The sequence below is a fragment of the Mirounga leonina genome, unplaced genomic scaffold (assembly GCF_011800145.1).
Source record: "Mirounga leonina isolate KUSES-001 unplaced genomic scaffold, KU_Mleo_1.0 Mir_165, whole genome shotgun sequence".
NCBI lineage: Eukaryota > Metazoa > Chordata > Mammalia > Carnivora > Phocidae > Mirounga > Mirounga leonina.
The window spans coordinates 33391196-33403503 of NW_023270415.1; the positions used below are offsets into that span (position 1 = coordinate 33391196).

General features: G+C 36.6%; 1 protein-coding gene across 5 annotated transcripts in view; it reads left to right on the forward strand.

The window, feature by feature from the left end:
* The window catches only part of RALYL (RALY RNA binding protein like), a 686645-nt gene that overhangs the window by 479353 nt on the left and 194984 nt on the right, over positions 1-12308 (forward strand). The window contains exon 1 of one of the 5 annotated variants that reach the window (XM_035011453.1): positions 11281-11420. The exons of the other annotated variants lie outside the window; for them this stretch is intronic. Coding sequence (XP_034867344.1) covers positions 11384-11420 — 37 coding nt within the window. The 5' untranslated portion in view covers positions 11281-11383. Of the gene's footprint in view, positions 1-11280; positions 11421-12308 lie in introns of those variants that run through there. 5 annotated transcript variants of the gene reach the window in all.

Genomic DNA, 12308 nt, shown 5'->3' on the forward strand with positions numbered 1-12308 from the left:
GTCAAGTGGAATGACTATAACCAAAAATGCCTTGATTTGGTGTCCTCGTTATAAAAGTTTTCCTGTTACCATTTTCTGAAGTCATATTTATTAACCATTATTTCTCAGAATGTGTCAGGCCTTTGCACTCAGCATTTTATTAGTTTCAGCTGCTTTAGTATAGTTGGGCAGTTGTCACTAACCCATTGAGGCCAATGGCACCAACTCACATACGTATATCTTGGCTTCATTCCTATGATGTTCACTAGCATAGATATGCTTTGCTTTGCTTCCACTGAAATTGCTCAAGATGTTTTGTCCAGTGATCTGCGTGAAATTAGCCCTTGTCAGATATTTATTGACATACTACACGACTTTCTGTCACCCTTCACTGCCACTTCTGCAAACTCAAACCAGCATTTAGAATGTCAGAGTACTGTATACATTTATTCTGTCTGATATGGACAGATAATTTTAACTGGTATTTTCATTAAACATTCTTTTTAAAAACTTTGGATTCACATAATATCTATTAGTAAATAAAATATCAAGATTAAGACCATGGTTATTTTATCTTCTTGTGCCCCCTTCTAGTTAGTGCAAGTATATGATTCATAAGTATCTGTGGACTGGAGTAATGAGGCATAGAATTCTATTAACTATTATTGTCTTAATTTGAGTAATGAACAATTGTTTAGAGTATTGTTACAAATTGGTAACAAAGTTAACATAAGAAAAACTTCTATCATCATTATTTGTTGAATACCATTTACGTACCATCAACCACTTTATATATCCACATCTTCCTGTAAGCTTTCCACCCATCTTGGTCTACCTCTCACTAATACCTCAAGGTCGCCTGTGACTCAACTCTTTCAGAACTCTTTCCACAGCTCTCATCCACAGAGCTTCAGAGAAGAATGAACCAACTTACTGTCAAGGGCTGTTTTTTCATACGCTGTCATAGGACCACACATCTGCTTTCAGAGCACCTATTTTTGAACTTACAGAATATATTTTTATGTTATCAATTAATGTCTGTACCCCCACTAAAATAAAAACTATCCAAACAATTGTGTCTATCTTTGCTCACCATCACATTATCCACACGGCACAATTTGAGTGCATGCACTATCTGTATTGGATATATGAAAAAATATTAAAGTTAAATTAATTTCATTTTAGTGAGGGATCATACATAGAATCCTAAATTTTATAATAAAAACATCAGATTAATCTGATTAATCTGGTGGGAACATATAGATATTCATGCTACTGGAAACACATACCATAAACTCCCCCCCCCCCCAAAATATAAAACACCTTTTTTTTTTTTTCTCACTGAATCAAGATCAGGTGGTCACAAGGCCAGTTTCTTCTCTGCTATGCTACTTTCTTACAAAGATTAAGTAGGCTTAGAAGTTGGGAACCAAAGGTTTTTGAAATTGAATAATCACCTTTTCACATGCTGTATTTGTATTCCTATTTTGTGAGCCCCCTAATGACGCATTTACGTATTTACTGCACAGTCCAGGTGGGTTTTCTAAAGCGTTCCAAGACATGATTTAAAGATAGCTTGAGATTTAGTGTTCATCAAACTAAAGGAGACAGTTTGGAAAATAAAATTTGGGACTCTTTTTTCCACTTACAGTCCTGTTTCTGTATCTAAGGCCGTTTAAGTAAACATCTAAAAACGGTTTTTATAACAGTAAGAAAATCATGAATTTCATTTACATATTTACTGTTCACATACTGCTGTGCTGGTAATGGCAAATGCAGAGTTTATTCAAATAGTTGTCTTTGAACACATATGTGAGGTCAAAGACTATCCAGGTGGTTCTCAGCCCCTTAGCAGACACAAATACACACAAAATGAGGACTGGAGCTGGATTCCTGAAATACCCTTGGGCTATGTAATGCTAAATTATACCTGAAAACTCAGTCTATTCAACTCAGCAGGCTGAAGTCGCTCATCAATGTGATAATTATAACTAAATATGAACAGGAAAGAAATTAGAAGAACAGGACTGCTGTGTATACCACTTTTGTAGACAGGCTGAAATGAATGCTATTAATATATACTTAAGATATTTTATGCACATTTTACATGGGAAATGATTAGAAATTTTGAAGTAACAATTTTGATGTTATCATTAAAAACCAATATATGCTGAATGTGATCCATAAATAGAAATTCATATTTCGCCAGGTCTTAAAAGTCCATAAACAATCACACATCTTAGTATTGCTCTTTGTCCATTTTAAATATTATATTTTTAAATCACAAACCATCATAATGTCTAGTCCAGGATTTTCAAGATTGTGTGTTTATGTGTGTGGTGTGTATACTTAAATTTATCACCTAATTTTATCTATTTTTATTTATTTTATTTTATTTTATTTATTTATTTGAAAGAGAGAGAGCACTAGCAGGGGTGGAGTGGGGAGGAGAGGCAAGGAGGGAGAAGGGGCAGAGGTAGAGGGAGCAGCAGACTCCCTGATGAGCAGGGAGCCCGCCGTGATCTCAAGACCCTGAGATCATGACCTGAGGTGGAGGCAGATGCTTACCGACTGAGCCATCCAGGTGCCCCTAATTTTATCTATTTTTAATTGGAAAATTTCTCCGGGTCATTCTCACCCACTTGATTCTTCTCCTTGAACATTTTCCAAATCCATACTGGATCTTAGGTTAATATAAATATATCAAATGCATTGATTAGGGTCCGGTGCTGCATTTACATACATATCTTAGGATCCCTGTACATGCATCTCTAGAATCCTTTATTTAGAGTCCTGGGATGGGTATCAGAATGAATTCCATATTGAAATCCTATGAATCAAATTGGTTTTCCCATGGATTCACACATTAAAAGCAGGTATATCTTCCAAAAGAATAGCAGTAACTCCAGCAATTCAAGCTGAAGTAAAATTCTAGGTAATGTTCACTGTTCTCTACTTTTTCTGAATTTGATTTCATTGTCTGACATTTATTCACTTAATATATAAGTTAGTGGTATCCTGGATTGGGCATGGCTTTTGCAATTCACACACTTGGATGCAGATTCCAGTTCTACTTCCTACTAGTTTTGTGAACTGAACCTCACTTGAACCTCAGTTTTCCTATCTGCAGAATGAGATGACAATTCCTTTCTCACATAGGTGTTTCAAGATTAAATAAAATCACATAAGTAAAATCCTTGGTCTAAATAAGCACTTAATTATTGTTTATAAGATTTCATTCAAATTCTGTAATAAATCAATGAACTATTTTCATTTTAAAAATCTCATATGTATTTACATTGCTTGCATTATGAAACTAATGGTGGTTGACTGTAGGGGTGATGATGTGAAATTAAGATGTGTGGTATTAACCACAATGTGGTCTATCCTCTTTGAAGCAGAGAATGCAAGGCATCATACAATAAAGTGCTAAATCCTGTGAGTCAGGCTTTTTTAGCATAAAGTACTTATTCTCTGCCTTGTACCAATAAGAATTTGAGGTGACCTACCCCCTACTTATACTCCACTACCACATATATCCTATAAATTATAATTCTGTATAGATAAAAGACAGCAGAAGAAAAAGTAGAAAAGAAAGATAAGACCAGATGCTCTAGTTCAGAGGCAAGAAAGAAAAGAGGGCAAGTTTGATGGAAGAAGTCGACTGAGATAAGAATCAGCCAGAAAAAAGAGAAAGGCAATGCGCTGGGCAATCAGCAATTTGTGCAAGAGGACTTTTAGCATTTATTTCTCCATGGACATTTGCTACATTTTGCCTTCATCTGCCTCAGGTGCCACTTGCTGGTAATCGCAATTACCCTTCATCTTCTCTACTTCTTTAAGGATCTTCCCCAACCAGAGTCTGGCCACTGAAGTATCGTTCATCTTCCAAACACCCTGGAGACTGTCTTGCTTGGTAGCTCTTCAACTCACATCTCTGGTTTTTAAGATAGGTAGGTAGATGAGTAAATAGGTGATGATAAGTAGATGATAGATAGATAGCTAGATAAATAGATAGATGATAGATACAAAGATAGATACATAGCTAGATAGATGATAGATAGATACATAGCTAGATAGATGATAGATAGATGATAGATGATAGATAGATACATAGCTAGATGATAGATACATAGATACATAGCTAGATAGATGATAGATACATAGATAGATAGATAGCTAGATAGATGATAGATAGATACATAGCTAGATAGATGATAGATAGATACATAGCTAGATAGATGATAGATAGATAGATAGATACATAGCTAGATAGATGATAGATACATAGATACATAGCTAGATAGATGATAGATACATAGATAGATAGATAGATGGATAGATATAATAGAGCATATATTTCTTATTTTGTAAATTCTGTTATAGTGAAATTCCACACATAATTTTCATGATCATGGAAACTATTGTGATTTTAAGGATGTTTTAATGTCTCACCATTATTCCATGTAAACTCAGTAGTATCCCTCCATCCCAGGACACCGTGAAGATGCTATGTCTGAGACAGAGTGGTAAGGTACTGAGGAAGTGTATCTCATAACTAAAACACCTCCAGGGAACGTGGTACAACAATTCCCCCACACCATGCCCACATCCAATAAACTCCATTATCGTGTTCACATGTCTGTGAGGTAATTTGTTATGAATATAGTACCCTTTATGTGGCTATCACCCCGAAAAGGCTTTGTACTTTTTAGATCTAGGTTTGCTACATTTTTACTGTGTAACAGTCAACATTTGTTAAAATACTTTGAAGTGAGATAAATTATTTACACAGGCATAAATACCTTCCTTCATATTTCTAGTTATAATCTGTAGAAAATTCAAGGTTAATTTAATCGTATATGTTTTAGTCTTCTTTAAAAAAAAAAATCTTTTAGGGGCCATTAAATATTTGGGCCCACCCAAAGGATGGGATTAAAAAGATAGAATGCCATTATCCTTGAGACAATGAAAATAAATTTATCCAAATATGAATGGGAAAGTAAAACCACTAAGAAGATAAAACTAAGTCTGAAAAATCAAATTTAGGCTAAAAGAATGATGAAACTAAGAGAAGGTAGAATAGGAACCACACAAAGAAAGGGAAATGAACAAACATGAGAATGCTCAAAAACAATTACCAAGGAGATTCAGTGAAAATAAAGTCGATTGCAATGTGAGTTATAAAGGAAAAACATTTAACTATGTTGAATACGTTTAAGTATTAAATATTTTTTAAAATTCAGTGATTTCAAAGACTTGTTTGATATTAGAGCATAAGAAACTGGAGAAAGTCCAAAGAAATGAATAAAGACTTCATAATTAAATCCAATTATAGTTTACAAAAAATCTTAGAAATTTTTTTTCCAAATACATAAAAACATTTAATGAATCAAATGGAGGGAATATACAGTTGACTTGTTTGTCAAGTACAAACAGTCAAGTATAAAGAAGAATCATTCTGGAAATTTTCTCACTCATTTGAACCAGTATTACAAATGAAAACTTGAGCCGAACATTAGGAAGTTTTATGTTTTCTCTGATTTAAAAAAGAACAATGATAAATCGATCAGTCAAATGAGGTACTAGGTAAAATGACAAGAAGATTTTTTAATATGATAGCCACTCAATACTTTAATTAATAACTATTTTTAGATTATCTGCTAACAGGAGAGCACTTGACTCTGGGGCAAACAGATATGGATCCAGTTCCAGAACATTAAGCAAGACAGCAAATTTAATATAAACATACACAGAAAATGCAGATATTTTTCCTTAAATTGTCGACAAGATGGACCAGTGATTGCGCTGAGGTTGAAAATATTTGATGTTATCTCTGAAAGTACCTGAGCAAAGGACTTTTGTAAAGAATTTATAGGGGCTACACTAGCAAGGAGATGTTTTAATAAAGAAGGCAGAACTCATCTCTGAGCGGAGAAAAGGCAGTTTCCCCAGGGACAGCTGACATTCTGGTGAGGGAAAGGTAGAGAAGGTCCACATCTGTGCGTTGCGCTGTAGGGTGACAAGAATGACATAAGAAAAAGGTTAACTGTGGGTAACTTTCTGTGCAAACCTGAGAAAAACTGACCAAAGGGAAGTTGAGATATCACTCTGATCAATTAAGAAATAATTTCAGGCTAGGGTGCTCAGAGGCGCTAGGCTAACTCTGGGGTGTCCTGGATTGAGGCTCCTGCTGTGAGTACCTGGTTTGAGTAGCTTGAGGTCCTGCCCCTCCATTCCCTTCAGTTTTCTGTCCAGCTAACTTGTAAGAGCTCTCTGTGGTGGACCAGACATCTGTAAATGAGGAATTTTGGCAAATTCACTTCTTAACACATTTTCAATTTTACCATTTTATTGTTTTAGTAATTAATAATAATAACAATATAAGTATTATGCAGTTCAAGTTAAATATTTCCACACCATCGAGGGGCACCTGGGTGGCTGAGTCGGTTAAGCATCTGCCTTCAGCTCAGGTCACGATCCCAGGGTCCTGGGATTGAGCCCCACATCGGGCTCCCTGCTCAGCGGGGAGCCTGCTTCTCCCTCTCCCTCTGTTGCTCTCCCTGCTTGTGCTCTCTTGCTCTCTCTCTCTCTGTCAAATAAATAAATAAAATATTTAAAAATATATTTCTACACCATCCATATACTGTGTCTTGATAAAATTCTTAGAAGTTCTATCAAAATTAATACATATTATAATTTTTATTTTTTTCTTCTAGGTTCTTATTTAAATTCCACTTAGTTAACATACAGTGTAATATTAGTTTCAGGTGTAGGATTTAGTGATTCATCACTTACATACATATTGTATTTTAAACCAGGTAAGAATGTCAGAACTCTGGATGGGCTAATCATTTGATACTCTTGGTATTCTTTAAATGTTCTCTTAGTGTTTTATTTGGAAGAAAGGTTGAGGGTTGGGGCATCAGGAGAGGTGGGTGAGGTGACACGTATGAGAAAGGGAAGTCAACACTGCTGCAGACATGAGCAGACCTCTGCTGTCCCAAGCAGTCCATGGTGCTTCTGAACTTGCATGTCCCTACCAGCATCTAGCAGCCTAAACCCTGCAGTTAATTGCATTCATCCGTCTTAGGAGTGAGTTGAGCACTACTAGTTGTTATGGAAATATGTCTCTGTGGGTCTTCATCCCCTGTGGCCTAAACAGCTACCAAAAGTATCCCTTCAACCTTACATGGCATGTTACGGTATTGCATTGGCTCTAGAGAAAGATCAGCCGGTTCAAAACCAGGCATTATCTCTTGTTCTCTGTGAGGTTTCAGTCAGAACACTTAATCTCTCAGCCTTATCTTACTGAAACATTAAAAGGGGCAAAAACAAAATAATAAAAATAATAATAATGATAGGAGGAGGTGGTGGATGAATCCATCATAAGATTGTTTTTAGTATTCAGTGAGTAATCCCGTAAAACTCTTAGAAGACAGCCTAATGCCTAACACCTAACATGCACTCCCTAGATGAATGTTAGCTCTCATTAAACCATGGTGTTCATTCCCTGTGACGAGTTCCAGCAAACATCATTTTCTTGATTTCGGTGCTTTATTAGTGACATTATAATGACACTTTTACATAAGTCTTCTCCAGCAGCTACCCAGTGCATTGTCCCTTAATTCAGTCCTAAAATCATATTGGTCTATTTTCTAACAAAATAATCTCAATACCACTACCTAAGTCATGCAGTGTCCCTGAATATTACCTGCACCTGGCCTCCTTTGGGGAAAGTTTGCTCATTTCTAAAAGGAAGGTAGGGATAGCTAAGTAACAGACTTGCAAAGATTATGTGACATGATGTGTACTTAGCACAGTGCTTGACACACAGCAGCACAAAGTACTTCCTTTATCTCTCATTGTACACACACACACACACACACACAGAGTACACACCCTTCCTTCCTTCTTTCTTCCTTCTTTCCTTCCTTCTTGCCTTCCTTCCTTCTTATTTGTTGTTCTTTTATGTTAAAAGTCATCTTCTCTTACTTTGCCAGGTACTTTTATTTTTTAAATGGTTCCTTCCATGAAAAAGGGAAAGATATTGACATAATCATTTGATTTTATATGGTAAGTCATCCTTCCCAATTTGTCAGCACTCACTGAATTTGTATTTTAAGTATGGAATATAAAGATTGAATCCATTAGGGGCACCTGGGTGGCTCAGTTGGTTAAGTGTCTGCCTTTGGCTCAGGTCATCAAGCCCCGTGACCATTGCGTTCCTGCTCACCTCCCTCCCTCACCCTCTGCCCCTCCCCCCAGCTCATGTGCTCTCTCTCTCTCTCTCTAATATAAATAAATAAAATCTTAAAAAAAAAAAAAAGATTGAGTCCATTAAAAGAAATTATGTTTCAGGGAGTAGATAGATATTTTAAAAAGCAAGTAATGCTTTTTTTGACCTCTGACATTATAGGCATAAAGCTGATTTTGAACATAAAACAACAGTACTCAGTCTGGATTCTTGAAGAAGGTAAGGAAAAAAAGAATGAGATGTCTGGACCTGTCTTCTCTCTTCAGCTATTTTTTCTGTCCTGTATGTCTGCATTCTTCCTCCTTATTCTTGTGGCTGAAAATTTCCCAGCCAAGACCTCCTCCTCTGCCTCAGCTACTTCCTCTACCTTCCTCTCATCTTCCTACCTGTACTGCAACATGGTACTCATGAAGTTGCTCTTAATCCATTAGGTGGAATTGAGGTCCCAAATTGTGATGGTTTAAAGCACTAGAAACAGATATGAGGTCCAAGAGTGGATTGCTCTGTATTCCCTGAGGTGAGAAGAGTAATGTAGGAAAGAGTTGATAACATGAAAATCCCTATGTGGAAACTATGAAAGTCAACCCTGGTACAAGATTGGGAGCACAACAGTGTACCAAACATTGAGGAGTACAAGTCAGGATACTTGTTTTCATGTGTGTCTGTGTGATAATGAATGAGGCTGGCTGATGGGTTGTGGTATATGTGAACAAATTCAAATTGTTACATAACCTTTGCAAAAATTGTTCAGATCGATGTTAATTACAGATATTACAGCACTAACAATGTGAAAAGAGAGAAACTACACATGTGATGGAACCATATAATAATTTAAAAATTAATACCGTTTATGTCATTGCATCATTAAGCGATTTCTGCCTCATCATCACCAATGACATGTTTATTCATACCATATATGTTGGACAGACGGTTTTAACTCTGTTTCGTTGTAATAAATTTTATGTTTGTTCATCTTCTGGCATGAGTAACTTTTATAAAGGAGAGCTTGCTTAGTGGTTGTGACTTTGCTTCAGTAAATTTAAAATTTATCTTCACATCTGTGAGTATATACAATTCCATCCAAAACAGTGAACTCGTCCAAATTAACTTTGGGGCCAAAAGACAGACATGAAATGACAAGTGCTTGCATCAAATAAGAAAGTAACTTCAGTCAATAAACATGAGTTTGACTATTGTCCAGATTTATTGAAAAATAAATTATAGTATATTGTCTTTATAACTTAAATTAGTTCATAAAAACTCCTTTATTCAGCAAATATTTACCAAGAGCCCACTTTATACCAGGCACTGATATGTCCTCTGGATATATAACTCTGAAAAAAGAAAGCCTGTCCTCTGAAAGCTAATGTTCTAGTAGGCAGAGACAAAAAACAAATACATAAGTGCTATGGAGAAAAATTAAGCAGGTAAAAGTTTGTGGGATATAGGTGTATTATATGTCATTAAGAAAAAGCCTACTTATTTTATTTATTGAAATATTTTAGTCTCACTTTTAGAGAAAACACAAGGAAAATCCTTCTAGTGTTTCATAATTGACTATGTCTTAGAGTAAGATATAACCATAGTGGTCTTTGACAAAAAAACCTCACTAAACACTGCAGTTTGTTAGTCAAAAGTCAAAGAAAGTGGGCAGAAATGCTGCTAAAAACCTGCCGACATGCTCTTTTTGAAAACTATGATTATGAAATGTAGTAATTACTTAAATATGAAAATATTCTTTAAAAAAAAGATTTTATGTTTTTATTAGAGAGAGAGAGACAGCGAGAGAGGGAACACAAGCAGGGGGAGGGGTAGAGGGAGAAGCAGGCTTCCCACGAAGCAGGGAGCCCGATGTGGGGCTCGATCCCGGGACCCTGGGATCATGACCTGAGCCGAAGGCAGACACTTAATGACTGAGCCACCCAGGGGCCCCAAATATGAAAATATTCTTGACACTGAAATAATCCTTTTATTAAGAAGGATGTCTCCTGCTATCAGTAAGTAGACTGAGTTTGTTAACACTAAAAAGGAATTCTGGCAATTGAAAATGTCTTCTGCTTTTAGCTGGAAGATGGAAGCTTAATGTATAATCAGGAAGTCTTATTACACAGAAGTTATTCGCTGGTGTATAAATCCTTTGGTATTTTAAATAAAACTGCATTTCAGACACCCTCATTAGCACAGGAAGGAGATTGGAAATCATACACAATTTTGGAGTGTTTGGGAGAGGTAGTGCTCCTGAGCTTCTGCGGGGTGCCAGGCGGGCGTTGCTCTCAGAGCGGAGAGAGTCCAAGGCATATGAAGACAAAGCTTCCGTGCTGTCCAGTTGACAGTGTGAAATGTGTTCAGATAAGAATATGTCCACAATCCTGTGAAAAGAGAGGTCTGAGGACAAAAATGAGGCAGCAGGGGGGAGGGCAGGCAAAAGACTCCTGAAAGGCTTCCTTCGGGAGCAGACAGAGTGCCCAGCACACAGTAGGCACTCACCGACTCTGAGACCCTAACGCGTGCCCCTTCCATTCTCGGCCTGGGGAGATAATGTGAAAATACTGCAATTCCTGCATTGCCTGAGAAGCAGTCTGTTTGGAGAAATAGACAAAACTAAAAGTGGCAATTGCTTTAATAATTCAGCATACAAAGTGCATTGAGAGCTCAGAGACAGAAAGAATTTAGTAGAATTTCAAAAATAAAATACAAATCTAAGCATTCTAGGGTGGCTAAAAGACATGTGAACCCAAAGGATAGTTTTTAATTTCTATAAATCTCAAACAAGGGTTTTTATATTTCATATTTGTATTTTCAGTTTTACTGTTCTTGCTAAATACATGAATCTGTTCTTAATTCAACAATCCTTCAAGCACAGCACTTTCATAGTGCAGATTTTATTAGAGAACTTAACTGATACCGGTTGGGGGGAGGTGAAGGGAATACAATTTTCTCTAGAAGATTTGCATTAGATAGAGTAGTTACAGGCTGTAGCGTCTCCCCTGTAATTTTATGAGAATGGTATTACCCTGGCTTTCACTGTGTGATTGCTGGTTACCTTCTGTCAGTGAGCAACAGTCTTACTGCAAAGCAGGAGCACAACCCGTCTCTTTGTCTCCGTGGTCAAAGCAATTACTTCTTAGAAAGTCGGATTTTTTCAGAATGACCATGTACAGGAGCAAACGCAGACATCAGAGATGTAAGTAAATTCTGACCCAACTTTTTCTTATGACTGTGGTGAGAGAAACATACTTGATTCCTTAAAAGACTAATCATGACTTCTTCAGATCTATCCTGGTAGTAGAAAAAAATATTGTAGCCTTTTTTCTCACTAACCTTTATCTGTATCCCTCTTACATGCTTGGAAAATGTTAGGGGGAGAGGGGATAATTCACTTGTTACTATGGAAACCTTTGGAAAGGTTTACAAAATCAACAGAGAAACAGATCAAATGCAATTTCAGTCTAGCTCAGGAACCTTCATTCAGGCATGATCACTGGGTAGTTCTCTCTCTCTCTCCCCCTCTCTCTTCTTTTCTTTTCCTTTCTTTTCTTTTGTTTTCTCCCCTTTTCTTTTCTTTTCCTTTCCAGAAGTGATAGATTTTCTTTCCTGAAAGTCTATTGAAGGGTTTGGGAAGCTAGCCTAAAACTTCCATTTATTTGTCCGATATCAATGATAACTCTCAGGAGAAATAAAACAGTTCAGAATAGAGGGGAGAGAGAGTTAATTGTGAATGACAAGCTGAATATGTAACAGGAAATTCATCGCCAAACTTCTTGGTCCGGAGCATATTTGTAACATAATTCATTACAGACACCATTTTAAAGGGTTAAAAGGAGTCATTTGTAATCTACCCTAAAGGGATTGATTCTGACTGAAAAGGAACAGCACAGTTACCCTGGCCTAAAGTCCAGAACAAAGATGATTATGGAACTGAAAGCCATTAGGTTTAGCTAAAAATCAAAGTCTTATAATGTGTTTTATGGTAATGCAATATGCCTGCCATGAAAAGCTTTCCAATCACTTCTCTTTCTAGTAAGCCCAACTCGTTATCACTTTATCTTCCCTATTGTCTAAAGCAAAGTAA